Source organism: Scophthalmus maximus, chromosome 11 (genome assembly GCF_022379125.1).
Source record: "Scophthalmus maximus strain ysfricsl-2021 chromosome 11, ASM2237912v1, whole genome shotgun sequence".
Classification (NCBI taxonomy): Eukaryota; Metazoa; Chordata; class Actinopteri; order Pleuronectiformes; family Scophthalmidae; genus Scophthalmus; species Scophthalmus maximus.
In genome coordinates, this window is record NC_061525.1 from 11,223,172 (window position 1) to 11,245,961 (window position 22,790).

The window sequence follows — 22,790 nt, forward strand, 5'->3', positions numbered from 1 at the left end:
CCTGACAAATGTGCATTTGAAATATGTCTGAAAGTAAAACGGGTGCAACTATCTGCTGTAACATAGCCACTGATGTAAACATCAGTTATAAGTCAGAAATGTATTGTTGTGAAAATATCCCTTTGGCTGGTGTCCATGCTCGTCTCTGTTACATCAGAGGAACAACACCTTTTATTGTTTCCAGTTGGTAAAAGACGGGAACATGTTTTTCTCAGGTCGAACATCCTTATTTTCGAGTCAAGTTGTAGCATCATTATTCAAACGGTTACACAGAACTTCTAAGAGTGCTCATCTTTGGTTTAAAGCAAAAAATAGAAAGATGGTCAAATTAGTGGGTATGACATTTTTGAAACCTTCCCATACGAAGGGTCTCGGAGAAATGGCACAGCGCTAATTATACCCTGGGACAGAAGCCTTCTCGCTTGTGAACATCCTTAAAACAGCATTTCATCATAAGGATCCGGGTTTAATGACTGAGTTGGGTGAAGACACGCAGCAGTAAAAAGGCATCAGAGGAGGAGGAGAGGGAGAAACTTTTATTGTTAATGACTGTCTATAGTCGTGGTTGTTCCTTGAAAGGACACGGCGGCTGCAGACAGCGGTGACTCAAGGGAGAGGAATTGGGAGCTGGCTGTCCGGATTTTTGCTTCCACTTTCATGTCTCTTGATGTCCAAACAAGAGAGAAAAGATCAAAGAGGGAGCCAACTCGATTCAAAAAGGTGCCTGTCTCCAAAAACTTCTAAAGGGAGGAGCTGGTCCGCTAATATTTCCTGATTTCGTCAACTCTTGTCAAAAGTGGCTGGGTTTGGGTGCTGTTTTGCATTTTGAGTGCGGCTGATGAGCCGAGCCTCCATGCCAAACACTTGACGCCAGATTGTACATCCCCTCAGAGAGAGCACAGACTTTTGAAGGTCTGTATTTCCCTCTGACTGTTTCATTCAGTATGTTGTGATGCAGGAACAGGAGGGCAGCCATGTGTAGAGATACAGGCACTTTACTCTTCCAGACAGCTGCTGGAATGAGTGTGAATTTATCAGCCAGTCATCTGTGCCATGCCTCTGCCCACTCCCCCTTCATCCCAACCCACTCCCCAGAATTAATGACTGCCTCCCCTCATTTGCACCCAATCATGACCAGGATGCAGAGGCAATTGAAAATGCTTACTCCAATTGCAAAAACCCTCCATGTTCCTCAAAGTGGCCTGTTTTCACTTTGATGGGATTGCTAATCACAGCGACGTTATTTATGTGTGTTTTGAATTGGAGATGAGCCTAGGCTGGAATATTGGAGGGGGACCAACCTTGCTTGGGGCTGCTAAACCTTATGGAGGATTTATCTATTTCATTCCCTTTCTCTCAGTCCAACAGATTGGGAGCAGAGTAACCTTGCTTTGAGGCCGCTCTATGTTGCTGTTTTGACTGCCAAATATATTATTTTTACAGCAATGAAATAAAATAGACATCAAAACACTTCACATTGCTTTCGCTTTGTCTTCAGCGATGCATTTACAGAGGAGCTCCAGCGCACCTGATACCACTACAGACACACACATTTCAGACGACACATATCCAAGATTATTTTTGATGCTCATCATTATCTCTCACTTTATTTAATTTACTGTAGATTGTAAACCGCTAATGCAACTTGAAAGTAGCCCTACTCATTCTTTGATTCATTCACTAATTCATTGATTCCTGAACCACTATGCCATTTTGCTAAAGGGCTACAAGGGAATCAAAGAACTTGGGAGATTGAATTGCCTTAAAAGCTTTTATTAAAGCATATAATATGCTGTTTGCTAGGGCTGGGCGATATGGACAAAAATGTTATCTAGGTTAAAATGGCCATGTCACTTTTTAACGATATTTATCAAGATGTGTCAAATTACAATTCATTTTTTGGTTTAACCACTGATCTTGCTGTTGAGTGAAGGTTGTGGTTTTAAACTCTTCTTCATGCTAAACAGCAAAACTACTTTCGAATCTGACATTGCAGAATTAAAACCAATAATGCATTATACCTCCTCCCCATGCTTGCACAATGCTTGCACAGTATATCTATATACATTGAACTTTTGCCATATTGCTATTGATGAAAATTATACCGCGATAATCCATATTATTGTAGCCCATCATCGCAGCGATGTGTTGTTTTGCACATTAATTATTTTGCACAGCCTGTCTACAGAATGTTTGCGTGTATCTATCATCATCACTCCCCATCAAGCCCACAATTATATGACACTGATTTTGATCCAAAGTAAATCAGTGGAACAAACCCAGAATCGATCCATATTGGACGACCCTGCATTTCAGGATTTGTACCAGGGCAGGAAATATTGTGCACTATATGTAACAAACTGAAAATCAAGCATGTGGAATTGGAGGGTCACAAGTCAGATTTTTATGACTTAGGTCCATGTCCTGTCACAGGATCGACATCGACATCACCCTTTTTCCTTTCATTCCTGTTGATTTGTATAAAGTCAACATGAATAAAAAAGTAGGTCCTCTCACATGGCCAGTCAGACAATGAAGAGGGCTGCAAGACTTGAGAGGTTTAGTTGGCATTATTTATCCTAAATTAGTCTTCTACTCTGCCTTCATCAGAGCAGTGAGAACAAGGTGTCCAGCTCAAATTGGGGTTCTTATGCTTGTTTCTTGCTTTGGACAGAAGCCAGGCTCATAGCAGGAGCCATGTTACAATTCAATCTTTGCCAACAACGGCGCCAACAATAATACCACTTGGGGGGGAGTTGCCTGTATCCACTTTAATTTCGTTGATTTCTGTGTCCTTTTTCACAAAGCTATATTAAATAATGTAAATGCACATTTACAATCTGTAAATGTTAAACAGCATCGAAACCCTGCTTTGGATTAACTGTAAACATTCATTGGGCGGTGGTGTCTACTTTTTTGCCTGTTACCTTCCTTTTGTCCTGAACCCGAGGCCTGGCAGCAGAGTGGAATGAAATGGGTAGTTCATTGCATCAGACAGGTGTGAGGAGCGTTTCTCCACAGGAGGTTAATTTCTTATTGCTCGCCGCATTCACAGAGTTCATTTTGAATCATGTTAGTTTGGCTGTCTGTTCTCATTATCACTATCTGAGAATGCAGGTGTTATTTTTTTTCCCTCCACTTTGTAAATGTCAGAACGCAATAGAGGTGTCTGACAACTTGGGCATGCAAATGTGCTTTTGATGTTCTCCTGGTTCTGTGGCTGAGAGTGTTGTTCCTCCGCTGGTGTGACTCTAAGACATTAAAACACACTCTCCATTCTCCTTATGATTTTTTGGCTCCTGCCAGATGAATATAGCGCAAGGTGACTTTTGATTCTCTTCCTCTCTCCTTTGGTGAGATGGGGGGAAACAAAGCCAGGCTTTTTGTGTCGAGGTTTGGTGTTGCATGTAAATTACGATGACAAGGTCTGTGGCAACGATGCCAGTGTACAGAGAGTGAATTGGACGCTTACAGCACTTTTATTCCTAGAAATACAGAACAGAACCACTGAGCACACTGAGCACACATTGGTCACATGGAACCTCAGATGGAGGGCTCTGATAAAGCTTAACCATAAACAGCATCCAGCCTGGCCCATATCTCTCCTCTCACTCTCTCTATTCTCTCTTTAACTCCCCCTCTCTTCCTCCCCTCCTCCCCTTCACCATATCTACTAATTGCCACTTTCTTACACTCTTTCTTCCTCTGTTTTTCTTCCTACCCTCTCCTCTCTCCCTACCTTTGTGGGCAGCAGAGCTTACAGCCCATCTGGCACTGACTCACAGGGCCCACTCTGAGCTGGGGGAGATCAATAGTGACAAACATTTCACATGGCTCTTATATTAAATGGATTAGACATGGCTGCAAACAGACAATCTACACGGCCTATTCACATATCTGTACCCTGTGCTTGTGTTGACATGCAGTCCCTGCTGTAACAAATATAAATATTTAATTGTATGGAATGCTCTTTCATTCCAAATGTCATTCTCCCATCTGCATTCATTTCCTCTGTGTCATGAAGTCGACGGTCAGAACCTGGCAACTGACAATGTGTCGGTGATCGAGGGGGAGACGGCCACCATCAGCTGCAGAGTGAAGGACAACGACGACTCCGTCATCCAGCTGCTCAACCCCAGCAGGCAGACCATCTACTTCAAAGATGTTAGACGTAAGTGCGGGTCCCTCACACTCCATTTACAGCCGGCATTAACATGCATTTTGGGTGATTGGATTGCAAACTGATGGAGTTTGGTCACAGGAAAGTACAGGTGTAACTGCACCCGGGACGCATTGGGGACAGATTGTGATTCAATTGTTAGGGTTAGGAGAGGGTTAGGGTTGGGATGCATTGTGCTCACAATGAACACAAGTGTTGCGGGCGAAAATAACAATTGCCTGCGACTCTTCCAAACCAGCGAGGAAGCATCAGCGAGGCAGCTAGGAGTCATTAGCCAGCAAACACACAAAGCAGTCCTCTCCTCAGTGGTCACATTATTCAAGATTCGTGGATGGTAAATACGAGACCAATCGTAACGCAAGCAAACACAATTACACAGTGCCACAAAGGGATCGCCTATCATCCATTTCTACTATTCATCTATTAGAAAAGGTGGGTTACACAGCTGACTTTGGTACACAAGGTTGGGGTTCGATTCAGGTGTAAGGCACTTTCGTATTTGCTTAACTTTCCGGGCCTGAAGTCCTCTTTAGCAGATGAATGTGAAAATACTCTGCAGAGTTGTAAAATGCTTTTTTCATTGCACCAGATTGATAGGCAAAATAATTAGCTAATGAAAATGATCATTGGTTGTATGATAAGATAAGATGTACCTTTATCGATAACTGTAACTGTGTCCACTCTGTGCTTATTTTTTATTACATTTGTGAGAATAAGTTACATAAGAAGAGCTGCTGTTTTTTTTGTCTGCCAATGACTATGTGAGTTTTACATTTCAGAGCATCCTGTACTAAAGGAATCTCTTTGGTTTAAACATGAAAGTGAAGATACCAGGTATCACTATGAGATCAGCCCTTGCTTTAGGTTACGTTTGCTGTGCAAATGTGATTCCATCTGCCCTTGACTTTTTGACTCTTTTGCACAAGTCATTAAGCTCAGGATGCGGCAAGATTAATATGAGATAATTCACAGTGCTACCATGATGGGAATACTTCTGTGTCCTTGTCACTGTTCGATTTTGCGATAATCTCTTAGATTAGGATAATATTGAACATTATGATTATGCATGAGCATATGGGCTACGTCTGCCTTGAACCAAGTTCTTGTCTCTGCTTTTTTACTTGTTTTTATCTGGGATCTGAGCCAAGATCCAAGGTGAATGAGAAACACCCTTCATTTCAGTCTATATTGTATCCCAGCTGTTATTTCACAAGTCTAGGTAGTGAGATGTGTGTTCCATCTTCTCACTCTTCTCAGGGGAGATGGAGTACACATTTTTGTCATATTTGTACAAAATACAAAAAGCTGCATGGGAATATGGCAAAGAAAAATGGATTGATATAAAGCATAGGTCATGTTGTGCTCTGCATCTTAAAGTATTTATTCAGGCACGGAGGAGTAGATAGAGACTGGGGGGTGTTTCGGTTTTAGTAAAGCAACAATGAATAATTAGCTCTTGCGTCCTAGTAACAATCAATATTAGCTCTGTACTGTTAACAAAACCTTTCCATGAGTTTAAGGCAACCTTGTCCTTCTCGTTCTTTATTGAGCTGCTCCATGTGGACCTGTAAACATTTTTTTTCTTTGCCTTAGTCAATACAGTGGCTTTGTCAATTTCAAAACACAATTGGGTTAGTTTATCTACAATTAGATCTGAATATATGTCAGATTTCCGACAAAGTGTTATTGGGCTGCTGCAGCTTTATGTTTGTGTTCCTTGTAATGCGATCTAGTGAACTCCATGGCAGCCCTATTCTGGGCTCTGTTCCTAAAGGGCTGCTGGTCCTGCGGGGGGCCCCCTTCAGCCCCTGCCATTGTTACCTGTCAACGGAGCCGCTCGACACTGTAGCAGATCTTTGTATACAAGCAAGCAGACAGCAGTGACATTGAGACACACCGGCTGCTACGAGAACAGCAGCTACATGGGAAGCACCAGCCGCAGAAACAGACACGCACACACACACATAACAGAACGATAGCAGCTTTACAGTACCACTGAAAGGCCAATAAACAAATATCTATCGCAGCAAATAAAGATGAATTTTGTCATAGGTATAGAGGCTGAGCGAGTCTGTTTTGGACGAGCCATTTATTCTGCTAGATATATGCGAAATGACATGCAATTTTGCAGAGTTGTCATCTGAAATGGGAAAAATTAGCTTTTATCAGCGAAGGTGGACCTCTACGGATGGTGATGCAATATCACACCATTATTTATTCACTGCATCTTGCCTCAGGAGTTGTCTGACTTTGTGTTACAAATGTTTAATGTTTAAAGTAATATTCGACTGAAAGATATCTCTCCTTTTGGTGACAAATACCTAGGGCCCTGAAAAACCTTGTTTCAAATTGTAAAGCTGTTATAATCACTATTTACATTGTAACACTGCATGAACTGACATAAAGTGTCATGGTTTACATGATCAGTTTGCTGATGAACTTACAGAAAATGATCATCCAAATCTGCAGCTCCCTTCAGCTTTATGGAACTTTATATTGAGCTTATTGTTTGGCAGTTCAACCCACTACTTTAGAATGACATGATAATATAAGGTGTTGTGTGACTTTTTAAATATTTATCTTTCATTTAAAAATACCAATTATAACTGTGGAATAGTATAGTTTATTTAAATATGGATGAATGCATTTTCCTGTGTGATCTTTAGAGCTTCATTGATGGCGCGAACTCAAAACAACAATAATCAAAAAAAATACTTTTCATTTAATCACTTACTTAACCAAAAGGAACTTAATCAAGAGCAGGTTAGCCCTCTGAACCTAAGCCATGTTTTCCTATTTTTGGTCCACAATGTCACCTCGTGTAATAATGCTTGTCAAACCTCAAACCTGTAATGTACAGTCAAGTTATATCATCTTTTTTTTTTCAGGACAAACTAGGCTATCAGAATATGTGTGCTTCAGCGATATCACATGAATGTATATAAATAGCTATATGACCATAAAGACTAAATAAAAAACAAAATGGAAATTTAATCTTACAGATATTCATTATAATGACACACCAAACAACAATGATGAAGATGTTTCCCTCTTGAAATCTGTTCTTTGAAGCCTTGGCTATCAGATAAAACTATCCAAAATATTCCCATTAATCAAAAGTTATGTAATTTTTTTTTTTAACAAATAAGTCCTTTGATTTTTCAACCAAAACAGTCACTTGTGCCATTCTGCAAAGCAGTTCCTGTCTGCAGTGACACAGAGGAGCGTCAGTAGGAGTAGGAGTAGGAGTAAACGGGAGGAGTGAGAGGTCCTGTTTTCAGTGTAAAATCTTAGTTTTTTCTGATTGGTACAAGTCTGTAACAAAGCCTCTGATTGGTCAAAGATCCACAATGGAGAGCTAAAAGTCCTCAACAACAACAACAGGAGCCTTTTACGTCATTCAATGTTGGATTTATCATCATGGACATGTACAAAGTTCCAGGCCGCACTGCAAATCTTCTGAAAGGGGCACAGTCGCACGGAAGCCCTGCCTGGAACGGCGCAAGTGTTAGCTTCCGTCAAAACAAACCGTAAGTTGCAGGAACTGATCAAATGTTAGTGAGGACTTTTATAACATGAAGCACTTTCTGTCGCAGACGACAGGTTTGGGATCGGAGGGTTTTAATTGATCCATTAATCCTGTACTGTGATTTTTTCCCTCTTTTTTCTCCTTGTTTTGTTAAAGCCAAAAACAACGAAGAAGAATTACGAATTAATTAAGAACTATTGTGGACACTATTTTATAGATGGGTTAAAATAATCAGCACATTAATCCCTAATGCAAATTAGTACAGCCAAGATTCACAGTGTTTTTGTTTTTAAAAAAGCCAAAACACTTATTGATAATTTATACTATCAAGTATTTATCAAATATGCTCTCATGTTCGCAGTCAGCCAGTTATGAAACGTATATGCTACATCAGTCTCCCAGAAGTGAACGGTTTCCCTCCCTAGCAGCCGCTTTGACTCTCAAAGTACATCAGTGTCATTGTTTCCCTTTGAGGAGAGACCTCCAAAGAGCACTCAGATTATATTGGGGGATGAGGTTTCATGTTGACACTGCCGCGAGACCTTGGGTAATGATCATGACAGTAAGCGTAAAGCCTGACGCGAATAACAAACTCCCCGTGCGGTAAATAGGGGCTGAATAGACTTCATTAGCTCAACAGATGCAGAGAGGACTTGATAAAGAGGGCAGGTCGAAACATCAAAAGGACTCAAATCAACCAAAGCTGTTTATGTAAAAGAGTGCTCAGGGATGAGGCTGCATGGACCAAATGAAAGGCAGAGTGGAAACTCTGGGAGAGACGGCTAACCTAGTCTGACAACATTAAAAGAAAATTCAGCCAATCTATACAGGCATTAGTATACCGATTCCCGGCTACTTTTGAGTTAGAGTTGCAGGCATCCAACCCTCTCTACCTCCCCACTGTGATTTAATTCATTATGTATGTTTGAATGCCTCTCCCTCTCCTGGAATATGTGAGTTTGATGCAGCCATCCGTGACCAGCAGCAGCCCATTTTAAGAGTTCCCAGCTTGTTAGGAGTCCTGATGAGCAGCCCTTCATACTTTCCTGTCTTGGCCAGTGCTCTGTGGAGTGTAAAGCCACTTTATAAATCAACTACGAATCATTTTGAAACTCACTTTTCTTTTACGCAATTAAGGAGAAAGCCCACTAAAGGGTTGCACCCCCCACCTCGCTCTGTCCCTCTTCCCTGTCTCATTTTCACCTTGCGACTCCTTTGTCTTCCTTCTCCCAGTCTCACCCTCTCCACTCCCCATCTTCCCACCTTCCCACCTTCCCTCTCATTCCATGTCTCACGTTTGTGTCCCTGTACTCTGTATCCACACAGTCTCTGTCTCACATGTATCCCCACAGCTCTGAAGGACAGCCGGTTCCAGCTGGTGAATTTCTCTGACAACGAACTGCGGGTGTCTCTGTCCAATGTGTCACTCTCTGATGAGGGACGCTATGTGTGCCAGCTCTACACAGATCCTCCCCAGGAAGCCTACGCAGACATCACTGTCCTGGGTAGGTGTAAGGGTGCATATGTGAGCCTCACCGGCATATCACACCCCTCCTCACGCACACTTGCATACACGTTTATTGTATTTCCTCTCCATCACAGATAGTGGATGTAAAATAATAGTAATCTTTGATCTGTTATCTTTAGCAACTGAAACAAAATGTCAGCCAATTACGCTCTTGTGGTGCTCAACAGCATAACGGAAAGGAGCAGATGCTGAAACCGATGGCTCAGACCGCGTTGCTTTTGGCAGCTGTGTTGACTCTGTGAATCCCGGTGAATGTAGACTTGGCTGCTCCAAACGATTCCCTATTGAGAGTCAGCTGTGCCACACTTTGATGCTTTGGAGTGAAATTACTCTAGTTAAGCTTTATTATACATGCAGACATCCTGGGGGATTGAAAGGAATTAAAAGCACTTTAAAGTAATTACTCTAGTTGTACAATTGAAACCTAGCTTCAGTGGTTCTGAACCATGGGTTGTATCGAAGAGTCCTCGAAATAAACACCCCACTGACATTTTGCATTCATGTAACTGGAGTTTAGCAAGTTTGCTGCAATGTTTAATGCAAGGGAGAAGGGGAAACTGAGCCCTCTGTAGATTTTACACCCATGTAACTATACAGTAGGTTGTAATCACATATACTTATGCAAGTTTGGCATATCATTTTGGATAACACTTCATAATGTGGGTACGAATCACATCCTTAAGAACCGTATGACCAATCCACGTCTCAGCATCATTTAAAACATTATTTGCCCTCCATTATTTAGTGACAGGAATTATAATTAGTGGTCTGTCCTAAGTGAACATTTTGGAAAACTTTTTGATGGATTGCCATCAAATTTTGATACCAAGAGGAAGAATCACAATACAAAGTGTCAAATTGCACGTGAACATCGTGACAGTCTGAAAGGGGTTCCTCATAGTGATAAATTTACAAGTACATTATGACTTGAATGTGCAAACCCGCTCAGCTTTATAGAGCTCTTTAGTGAGTTTCAGCTTATGTTTAACTTATCAGTCTGTAAACTTAGTGTGTTGGTTTTGCTCTCAACACTTTCGCACACCATTGATCTGTGATTGCAGCAGGCTAACCTTAACCCTATTTTCTGCAGCAAAGCTCTAAAGACCCACTGTACAATACCTGCTCAACACCAAACAGCAGGCGGACACAGTTTGGGTGTTTTCACACCTGCACTTTTCAGTCCAGTAAAATTGGACTCTGGTGCTTTTTTCCACTCTGGGCGATCCGTTTGGGCAGGTGTGATCACAGTAATTTCACTTGACCTCCATTCAGCCCAACTATCAGATGTACTCTGCAAGTTTGAGCTAAATGGCTCCTGTAGCCGGGTATGCTTTGCAGAGCACGTTAACTGCAGAATCTTGCACAGCAGTTGTAGCAGCTAGCTGTAGAATAGTTAATAACAATGTCTAAAAATAAAAAAAAACAGTGATTAATAGTTAAATTTTAACTCAAAGCATCACTGTATCCACTAGCACAAGCCACTACCATATAGACTATTTACTTCATGTGTTAATTTCTTCCTTCAAATTAGCTGGAATCCACTTAGCTCTGAAAGCAAGAGGGTTATACTTCTGTGTAAATCTGTAAATACACATTTCTGCATGAGCGGTTGCTGTTTGTATCTCAGTTAAAAAAACTAGCTTCAATAATATCCAGCAGGTGGCTTTTGACAAGTGAGGGGACAATGGACAGTTGCGTTAAAGCAAAGACAAGGGCCACAGGACCAAATTCATTACTGAATGTAAATGAGACACACAAAGTGTTCATCAATTAAAGCCATGTTAGGATACTATTTTGCAAATAATTACTTAATTTACAGGTACATTCACTAAACCTGAACAACACCAAATGACTTTCAAACTATTTCACTGTCAGACAAATTTCCAATGTCGGTATAAAATCATGTAGAGAGTTTTGATAGAGTTGAGGCGCGCTCTCGTCATCTTGATCGTTTGGTGGAAGGTGGCGATCCGAGCTGTTTTAAGTCAGTCCATGTGAAGCATCATTTTGTGATGTATGAATCAATGTACATTGTAATTGATAATCTGTTGATTGTTAACGACTTGATCTTTTCTTAATGGTGAAGAACAGGCATTGATTTATTACTTAAGTGTGCCCCTTTCTTATTGAATGTTCCCAAATTGTGTGTATAAATGTTGTCATGCTGGTGTCTCTCTGACCGCTGCTGTTGCTGTGGGTCAGTCCCGCCAGGCAGTCCAATCATTGAGAGCCGCGAGGATGTGGTCAGTGAGGGGAATGAGACGGAGCTCACCTGCACAGCCATGGGCAGTAAGCCAGCTGCCGCCATCAGATGGATGAAAGGGGAGGAAGAACTGACAGGTCAGTAGAATAACAGCCTCCCACAGTTTGCTTTACCATGTCCAGGCCTGTACACTTCTCCACAAGTCCCGCTTCCTGGAGGCACAGAAGTATTTCTCTTCGAGAAACATTAATGTGTAGCGTACTGATTGCGTTAACTGACTTGTGTAGTAGGATAATCATGCCTGGCATATACAGCACGTGGAGGACAATGCATTCTCTCTTTCCTTCTTCCTGTTTTTTTTTTTACCTCTGTAAAATCCCTAGTCTCGGCGGACTCAGCTACAGTATGTAATGATCAAATATGCATTCAGAACTGCAACAGCTATAATCCATGCAGGCTTATGTTATGTATGTCATAATTTTTACAAAGCATTTGCCTTTAAGCCACTTTCATATTGCAGTTTCCATTTCAGAGATTCATGTTTAAATTTAAATTTGCTGTGAACATTTAGTTACACCTTGACTGCTGGATGGACTATATGTTTTTAAGCCAAAATAACCCTAAATCTTTTTGTATTTAATTTACACAAGGTAAATTTTGTTCTGAACTTGTGTTTGCTCATTTTTATCTTCATTCAGTGCCTTTGGCCAGCAGCAGGCTTTGGCAGAGAGGGGTATATAATCTGGGTGGTGGAAAAACCTTATTACCTCTCAGTTATGATTAGGGGTCATCAGTTATTCATTACACACTTATTGTACAGCAAGTGGGGGATATTCATTTTAGTCATATCGTATTTACACAGAGTGGATATCTCTGGGCTTGTTGTCAAATTATATATGTATTAGAATGGAGAGGATTCATTTGGCTTGTTGAGAGATGAAATATTTAGACAAGAGCGAATCTGAAGCTTAATGCCATCTGTTCCTCCAGTGTTCCCAACAGGAGTTGAAGTCAATTTCTGTTTATGAGTTGTCGAGCGTTGTGAAGGGGAGGGAGGGACAACAGAATGGTTAGATCAGCGAAATGCTACTGACATGCTGAGTGGGGCTAATCCATAGTGGCAGTGGATACACACGGAGAGCCTGAGAGTCACGTCCTCCTGAACCCCAGGAAGCACAAATCACTACTCATTATGGACATGCTAAACAATTCATTAGCTCCTGCTCGTATGGCGATTAAGAGGCACACATCACCCTGTTTTTTTGGAATCGCTGTGATCATGTTTGTCTTACGTCTGTGTGTGGGCAAGACAGTCGCAATGCCAAGAAAGAAATTTGCTGGCTAATTTAAACACACTTTTAAATTTGGCCGAATTGGTCTCGCAGCCATTTATCATGCTGGCAGGCACAGGACTGATGGGCTCTGGCTTGAGAGAGACTCAACACACGAGGTGGCAAAATGCTTATTAGCATAAATGACAGCTGCAATATTATTTAAATGTAGCAGAGCCCAGTGCTCAGCTGCTACTGCTGCTAAATACAGGAGGAGATTTGTTCCATCGGACAGCTGCATTCAAACGATGTTATTTTACTTTTTTAATTTGTATGTGATTATGTGAAACTGCATGCATGATGTTTAATCAGAATTTTGATCAGTTAGTCAACCTTGTATTATTTTAAATGCAATTAGAAATATTTTTTTTTTGTTTTGAAGGAAAACAGCTTAAAATGTAATGCTTTAGACAATTTTTTCATTATGACAACAGTTAGTATTCAGATAAACCTATTTTGGGAAATCTCTTAGCAGATCAAATTAAAGGTTTTTCATTTTTAACTCTTATTTTTAATTATATAAACAAGTTTAAAAATGGATTGAACATTTAGTTTCATTTTGACCTTGGGAACAAAAATCTGTGATAAATATTCATATTTATTTACATGTGACGAAAGCAGCTCTTACAATATGATTACAAGATGATCTAATTACTATTCTAACATTAGCATTCGCTTACTCATTTCATTCACTTATTGAAACTTAGTGACTTGTGATCAAATTCCACTGACAGAGGAAGGCCATGGGAGAAAGTTGAAAGCTGCAGAAAAATCAATGAAGTAGATATCAGTTTGAGAATAATTTATCAATCTATATTTTATAGCTTTCAGTTTCTTAAAAGTAATGTTGGCACCAGTGAGGTTTTGTCTTCAATTTGACCCTTCTTTAACCGTGACACATTTTGGCAGAGCTCTGTCTTCTACTGGACTGCTGTAAGTACATCGGTTCACATCCTGACATTGGCAGTGTGACCACTCGAGTGACCTCTTGTGACGGAATGTCACTCCCCCGCTCTATATGCAAAAACTCACGCACATCAATTCTGTTCGCAAAGACCAAATGTGTTGCTGTTTTTAGCCAGTTAAACCATGACAGACGGATCCATTGTCAAAGCTTTTGTTTGTGTGACAGAGAGAGAGAGTGAGGCAACAACAGACTGAGCAAATGAAGCACAAGTCTACAATGAAATTAGGTTTTTACTCATTCAAACAAAAACAAAAAAAGTGTCCGGTCGCTACAAATAAATCAATGTATGGAGAAGTGCAAAATTATGATCTGTAGCATCTGTAGAGGACGTCAATTGTGTAGTTGCCTATGACGCCTTTTCATAAACTCAGCTAAAAGAATGTGGCCACATGCATCCCAGTCCACCTCAGGAAGTGGTCTGAGCGATTGGATCTCTACGCAGCCTGAATTAGTCCTGGGTGAATTAACAACTGTATTTAGGGCTGTCCATTAGTGATTGGTTCCCCTGAGGTGGATGGGCCCTAGATCCCCCTCCATCACAACCAGGAAAAATGAAAAATAAAATCTGACATCCACACTGTATATAAAGGCAATAACACTGCAAATCAATGCAATTAGCATATATGTACAGAACATAATGTGCAGTAGTTAATCTTTACCTCTGTATACCTCCACATCATAAACAAACATTCAATAAACCAAACATAACCCAACTCCTTTCCAACCTTCCCCTTCTCCTCAGCCCATTTGGTTTTCCACAACATGTTGACCAAAGCCTGTTGGAACACACCAGACTTTGGTCAACATCACTCTCATGGGCGCACCTCCATGATGATGCTGATACCAGACAATCACCTGGGAGAGAGAAAATGATCAGAAACAAAGAAAAACATTTTCTCAAAATAAATCCAATTTATGTTTCCAATCAACTAATCAACCATCTTAAGCAGATTAACACATTTAAAAGAACCACTAAACAAAGGCCTTTATAAAAGGGTTTCAAAGTGGTAATTAAGGACTTTTTTTTGTAGTTTACTTTTGCTAGTGCATTATAGATCAGATATAAATCAATAATGAGAAAACTTTTTCTTTAAGGTTGTGAGAAATCCTACTCCAGCATGACACATCAGTCATGAATTCATCAATGTTTTTATCAACCTTTATCAACTATATATATATATATATATACACATATGGGTGTCCTATTTCAAAATGATAGCATAATTTTTTAAGTTTGTAATTACAGTCACATGTGAAACACAAATAAAATTCACTTCCATAATGACACAATAATTATTCCATATTGATGCAGTATGATTTTGGCATTTATGTGATCTTAATTATAGCCGCCGTTATTAATGGTAATGCCAGTGCACTGGCTCGATCAGTTGCTGCTCTGCAGAGCGATGGCAGGCGCGAGGAACTGACTGAAAGAAAATGTCACCCTGAGAAGAGGCTATGCTTGATTGCGCTAGGATTGATCGCTGGTTGATGCTCACAAGAGCGTTTGATTTGACATCTCTGCTGCAACACTCAAATCTCCTCTGCATTCAGATTGAAGTCCTTGCACGACCTGATCCACAGTTGTTTTCCTCATCTGGGCTTGGATGACACTGATAATTGACATGCGTTAGTTACTTGGCCTGTACAATGATAATTATTCCATCTATATGAGTCTGATCTTCAAACCATGACACAAAACTTTGAGAAGTTTACAAACTCGTTGTCATATTAAAATGAATTTTTAAGAAGAAGTGCAATTTTCTTGACCTTGAAATGTGTTTGGCCTGTCCCTTTTTTGATGGTATTTTGTTTAGTGTAGGGGCCAAATGCGAGGCACAACATCAAGGGACTTGCATTCCAGACGGATAGTATGAGGCAGAATGTTGCTATTAACATCTCCTTGACATTGTATAGAAGCATCTTTTTTTGTGCAAAACCAGCAGTTAAGATACTGGTGTCTGCAAACTTTCCATCAAGAGATTCCCTGTGTTTAGAATATGGTGAGAATATATAACTAATGTTGACATATAGATTTAGCCCTATCACTTTTACATTATGTCACTCTAAAGTTCCTGAACAGCAATGTTAATTTCCTATTTTAAGAAGCCTTTTTATCTGATGTAGCACTCTGACAGCAATGCATGAGAAAATTATTGTGATTGGCTGAGGGGATGATGACTAATCACCACAACCCTCAAATTCATACTCTACGTCACCCAGCTCATGGAGACGCGTTCGTTAACTTTACACATGTGACGCATTTTTGTGTTTGGGTCTTTGTGATTGCATGGCAACAAAAGAGCTCTTCATATGAAATTCTATTGTTGTTGTTTTTTACCAAGAAAAAGATGCCATTGTTCTGGGACTGTAACCACTTATCACAACACTCTAACTAAAGATGGGATTAGCTAATTCGCTATTAAATATTAAATCAGATATATATTTGTCTTAACTCATTTTGGCTTTTAATGTGTTCAAATGTTAATAAATGGACTGTTAGCCAGTCAGTAATGTTTGCCATCTGGCTGAGTGTTCAAGAAAATATCAAGATAATCACAGTTTCTAAACAAAATCTATTTATTTTAGTGTTCTCATCACTCTGTCTTGCCTTTTATTCATGCTGTTATTATCATTATGCTGCTGTTATTACTTAACAGTCAATGTGCCTTGCAAACAGCCTGTTCTCTCTTCGCACTTGGCAGAGTGGTCAAATTTATTGCCCTCTAGCGCATTGACCACTCACTGATCCCAGGACTTTACATTTTATGTAGGCAGCTCCTGGGTGGGTGGATGAGTGGGTGGGTGGGTGTTACACGGGGTTAATATCCATCAAGAGGCCACATATGTGTGTGGTGGTGATCATCAACTGTGGAACAACAGTGTTTTGCCCTGAGTCCAGCCGGGCTCCCCTGTGACAAGGCTGAAATGGAAGTGAGCTGCAGGTCAGAGTGGGGCTGTAATTATTTCCTCACTTCATTAGGTGCGAGTAAACCATCACACACAGCACTGCGGCTAATGCGATGCCCCTGTGGCATTGTAATGCTCTCTAAATGAATGCCCCTCTGACAGCCTAGGGCCTAGTGGGCAGCGGATTACTGCAGGGTTAGCCCCAACAATACTCAGCCCTGGAGGTGCAGAGGCATTCATTATCAGGCTTACAGTATATGACCCAGCCGCTCCTCGCTGCTCTCATCAGAAATGAAGGCCTCTGGCCCACCTGAATCCTCTAAAGTCTCATTTGGCCCCCACATCACTGAGTCGTAAATTAAATGTAAATGCCATTTGAAAGCTCTCGAGTTTGACAGGTAATGTGCTCCTAATAGCTATGACTATTTGCTCATTGTGTTTATTGCAGGCCGGTGCCTGCTGCAGGAGCTCGGATTTGTTTTTGAACGGTTTAGCCATTAACTTTTCTCCCACTCACGCTTGTGATGATTTTTTCTAGGAGAGACAACAGCTGAGGAGACGTATGACAGGATGTTTACTGTCACCAGCCGGGTAACATTTTCTGTCACCAAAGAAGATGATGGAGTACCAGTGGACTGCATCATTGACCACCCAGCTGTGAAGGACCTCCTGGCTCAAAGACACTTGGAAGTGCTATGTGAGTGACCTGAGACTGTATTTATTCAAGCCTAGAACTGGACCAAGGCCCCATAGACAGCAACAGAGATTGTCTCTTGCTTCAGCTACTTGAGAGCTTAACTACTTTTTGTTGGGGCTGTGGCACTTTTTTTAATAGTAATAACTTAACTGTTATTCAAGATATTCACATATTTAGACAACAGTTTTCTTATCTGAAAACTCAGAAAACTGGCCAAAAGTTATTGATAGAATAAATGATCAATTACAGAGCAAACATCTTGATAACACAGATAGGGACCTTTGACTGTCAGTAGAAGAACCTTTACTGCCGTTTGGGAAAGTCAAAATATAGAGGGTCAGAGGGAATGCATACAAGCTAGTTTTTATGCCAATGATCTATGAGGATATTACTGTATTACAAAGAAAAAAACGATTCATAAAGAGTTCAACTTAACCGCTTTTCTTATATATTTTAACTTGGCTCGTTTTCTATAAATGTGGCTTTCGTGATTCATGACCATGAATGGCTCACTGATGGGCCTATTGCGCACAGGGGGCCCATTGGTCAGAGCCTCTGTTTGAGTAAACATTTCTTGTGGAATAGTCAATCAAATACCGTAACTATAAAGGGACGCAAACCGGCATAATTAGACTCAAAACAATTGCAACGAGACCATACAGAGACGCTGAGCAACTACAAAGATATACAAAAGGACTACAGAGATGCAAATGGAATATGGGAAAACACAAAAAGACAGCAAAGAGATGCAAAATACTTTAACTACAATGATGTACAACTGCAGAGATGCAAGATAACTATAGGTACAGACAAAACTACCACAAATAGAGACGTAACAACCGCTAAGATGAGCAAAGGGAGAAACAAAAAGATGTTATGATGTTATCTATGAACCATACAATCCTGTCATTCTAATTTTCCAACATACAAGTGCCTCAGCCCGTGGGATAAAGTCACCACAAGGGAATAAAAACTTTTACTCAGGTGTCGGATAATGTTCTTCTTTAAATGGTGCATTGATTGAAGAGGTTATACCGGCTGCCCTACACTTTTAAACATCAAAGAAAGGTTATGGTACCCTTTTGTAGTCTTTGTAGAATATTAATATTTTTCAGGTAGACAACTGTTTTGTCTGACCTTTCAAGGAAAAAGAGAAAGCTTGACTGGAATCGCTTGACATTTTGGTAATCTTCGGCGAGCATTGACAAGAGGAAAAAAATTTTTTTTTGCTGAATGTAGACTCACTGAAAGTCTACTGAACACACACGGCATAATCATTTCACCCTGCGCTATGTTTCTCACTCTGCAGTTTTGCTTTCATTTTGAAGTTTGTTTCTCTCAGCGCTTCACTTCAGAGCCCAGTGATCATTTAACTTTTGCTTTGGCTGCAGGTGTGAGGGGGGGGATCATTGTAACTCACCTCTACTCACATTTTTAATTTCAGATAAACCAGAAGTGAAGATTGTGGTGACATATCCTGAAGGTTTAACCAGAGAAGGTGACAGTCTAGATTTGACGTGTATCGCAGAAGGAAAACCACAGTGAGTGTTCCCACAGATGGAAATGCTTCAAAACTTTAAAGCACACGTTAGTTTCACACTTTCATCACAATGGATCCCTTTTCTGCCAGTCCAAGATGCCTTTCACATTTCACGAGACCATTAAAATGTTAACAGTTGTTAGCATGCTGTATGAAGGATATTATTAGCCAGGCCCTGCCAATGGCCCTCCTCAGAGGATCTGAGATTTGACCTTTATTTCATTTTTCTAGCGCAGATAGACGTTGCCTGAGTGATGTGTATGTGTGGAATTTGTGATCTCCAGTCCCCATCAGATCAACTGGCTGAGGGTAGACGAGGATGTGCCGTCTCATGCTGTGGTCACTGGCTCTGATCTCTACATCGAGAACCTCAACAAGTCCTACAACGGCACCTATCGCTGCGTAGCGTCCAATGCTGTGGGAGAGGCCTTTGACGACTACATCCTCTATGTGTATGGTAGGTATTACCTACCTATTACCTTCCGTTGCACTTGATGTTTGAATGCCTCCATCACTCTTTTACACCAGAATTCAGTCTGTATTGCTGATACACCGAGATTTAGCGACTTAATGGCCAACAGTAGCTTTGGCAGTCAGGGGATTGTATTGCACAGATAAGGGTTTACTACAGCATTTGTGCAATAAACAGATTCACAATTCAAACATATATGGATGTAAGCTGTTATTGAGAGGAACGCTGAGCTTAATCACAGAAGGTGGCTGCAGATGACAAAACCACAGCGCTCTGAATTTTTGTTGAAGACATGAACCACTCTACTGTTAATGCATGATGATGAGTTTGAACCATACAGTTTTGAAAGTAGAGGATAAAGTGGCTGTTGACTTTGGACTGGCGTGTTAAAAAACCATATACTGTACTATCACACTGCAGACACAGCTTGTTTTAACACATCACAATCCACATAACAAATATTAGTACTAAAATGCATCAAATAGATATAAAATACATAGAAACACAATAACTGTTGCTACTGCCAGTGAATTTACTTGGCTCCAATTGTACAATATCTGAAAAAGTTTAAACTACTTTGCAAACAACTCACCTGTTTAAAGGTGTACAGGGCGAACAGCAGGAGGCAACTGTTTGAAGTGTTGAAAGCGAGAACGACTTCATCATTTAGAAATCATTAACATGAAACATGACGTCAGCAAAGTACACAGTCCTCGGACCTTAATTTCCTATTTCTGGGGGCTGGCAGGGGTGATGAGGATGAGGGGGATATAAATTTGCTGCAGGTGCAGCCATTGTTGGCGAGTTTAGCTTTCTCCCCTTGGAGTGCTTGTTCCCCGCTGTTTAGAAGAACATTTTGTAATTCACTCCCATGTTTCAATTTGCTTCTGCCTGTGTCCCAAGAACATTGTCTGCTAGAGACTATACACGGAACAAGGAGAAAGGGTGACTCTGCTGTGTAAGACTTCCTGCATCTCCAGTGTAATTTTTATTTTGGATGAAAATAGATGTATTTTTATTAGAAATGTTCTCCTTGGTGACTAAAATATATAAAAAAAAATATATAATATACATACATAAAAGAGTCTTTAGTATCCAGGCTACAGACACAACAGGTTTTTTTGTTTTTACATAGAATGACTATTATTGTAATTACAATATTTGTTATGCCAATTTTTTGCACATCATCAAGTTGGTGGGGATTGATTGAACTAATGAAACCCGTTCTTTATATAGTGTCACAGCAATCGTTTTATTCATGATTACTCATGTATGGTAACCCTCTGAAACCTCTGCTACTATTTCTCCTTTTCACACATTGTCACACTAACATTCCAACGTTGGTGGGTTATTCTCGGGCACAAACCACACCATTATACTACATCGATCAGATTGTTAGAAAATGTTTGATTTGGCCACTGAAACCGACACTCATGTTAAAACCCAACATGTGGCCAAAGCAGTATAATCAGGCGAGGAGTGGAGCAAAGAGGCAGAGTGTTATGCTAAAAGCAAAGCTGCTGTTGACAATGGTCTCATTGAGGATTTTGTGAAAGAGCCAATTGCAGGTTTTAGACTGGTGGTGTTGTTTCGATTACTACTCAGTCTGCTTGTTGAGGTCGTGCTGACAGCCATGAACGGTGTCAAAAAACTGCCTTTTTTTTTCTTGTCTAAACAATGTTTGAATGTGCATTCAAAAGGAAATACAGTAAATGCATTTGCAAATGTTTGCACATCAACACCGTTACACCAACTGTAGAGCAAGCAATGAATAGGATTTTAATGGAGGGACAAGGTCTTGGCCAGAGGCGGGGAAAAAAATCAGTCATAGTGAGGAGAAAACTGGACTGTTGTGGATGCAGTTTTTCCCTTTTTTTTCAACTATGTTTTGGTAACCTGGGACTGAATTTCCACATCAGGTAACTTGAAAAAACATGCGTCATCACAGCCCCCCGAATGGTTTAGTGGATAGGTGTTGCTGATGTTTTGAAAAGGCACAAAGAATAACCATGTGGGGTTTTACAAATGTTGTATAAACTGTTCAAACGCAGCGGGATCTCACTAATCCAAATCTCTCCAGTACAAAGCATTCAGAGAAGCATGGGTCTGTCATTGCTGAAATATATTTACAGTTGCTTAAAAAATGACCTAAAAAGAACTTTTTCTGACGACGTGTCTGATGTTCAGCAGGTACTGTCTGTTGGTTGATCGTCAGAGAATTTTTTTTTTAATCACACCAGTTAGAAAAATGTGACTTTGTAACTGTGACATAGGTTTCCTGTGACTCCCGTAACTCTCCACCATGGTTATTCATCATCGTGCTCTGCCAGGCAGATGATGACATCTACTTGTTCCCAATGGGCCCAGTAATGATCACTCCCAAACAAAAGGACGGCATATGCCGGCAAATAGCTTAGTCAAGGCAGGCTTATTCAAGCTTTCATGACTAAATTCCTAATTGTTGTGCAAAGATTCCTCTGAATCTGAGATTCAACTTGATCATGGTTTTTACTGAATGGTTTTCTCAAAAACATCTTTAAAGTGATAATATAATATTCTAATAGTTCGGAAGTTTTCCCTGAATTGCCTTCGGGCAGTTAAGAACTCATGAATGATGTGTGCTGTTAACTTCATGTATCATTTGCTTCATGCGCACACATAGCACTTGCATGAATGAATGAAAAGCATCTGTAACTGAAATAGTATCTGTGTTATCAGTGTTTGTGCCTTTGGCCATGACTCCTTCAATTAGCAACTTACTATCGACATATTTTACCGGTTTCCATTAAACACTCTTACTCTGGTGTACGGGCGTTGGAAGCTCTGACTTCAGCTCGCTATAATGAGACACAGGAGATTGGTAAAAGGTGCTCATAACTGCGTATAATTATGTCTGAGACTCCCACTCCTCTTTTCTGGAGGATTTAATGCCAGACAAAATCATGTTGTGGTCCGCATGAGGGTTTGTTGTCCCAGACTAATCATGCTTGCAACTGTGGTTTAATTAGTGTGTGTTTCTGCAACATATATTGGTCTTAGCATCATAACTTCACACTATTTTTGTGTAGCTTTTCAGAGGAATTTCACAACCTCATCCGTCCACCATTTGCACAACTGCTTACACTACTTCAGTGTCATATTTGTCAACCAAAGCACCATTTTATTCATGAACTCTTAAAGCCATAGCATACCTGCCAAAAATGCCTTCTGTTAGACCAACTGCATTCAACAAACAGATTTAATGTGTTTTGTTCTTGATACATACTCCGAGTGTTATTAATAGAATAAAACCCAACTGTCCGTGGCTTCTCGTCCATGCTGCTGTTACCTTCTACCGGTGGTTTGTTTTTTGGTGTTCCTACATCAAAAAGACAAATGACCTTTCAAAATGTGACAGCCAGACATGTGCGAGGCCAATGTAAATCCACGTAAA

At 40.4% G+C, this 22,790-nt stretch overlaps 1 protein-coding gene across 3 annotated transcripts in view; it reads left to right on the plus strand.

Moving 5' to 3' along the window:
* Positions 1-22,790, plus strand: part of cadm1b (cell adhesion molecule 1b) — a 166,687-nt gene that overhangs the window by 131,509 nt on the left and 12,388 nt on the right. For all 3 annotated transcript variants that reach the window (XM_035622709.2, XM_035622707.2, XM_035622708.2), the window contains 6 exons: positions 4,025-4,171; positions 9,062-9,214; positions 11,440-11,577; positions 17,187-17,345; positions 18,790-18,886; positions 19,170-19,342. In XM_035622709.2, coding sequence (XP_035478602.1) covers positions 4,025-4,171; positions 9,062-9,214; positions 11,440-11,577; positions 17,187-17,345; positions 18,790-18,886; positions 19,170-19,342 — 867 coding nt within the window. The remainder of the gene's footprint in view (positions 1-4,024; positions 4,172-9,061; positions 9,215-11,439; positions 11,578-17,186; positions 17,346-18,789; positions 18,887-19,169; positions 19,343-22,790) is intronic.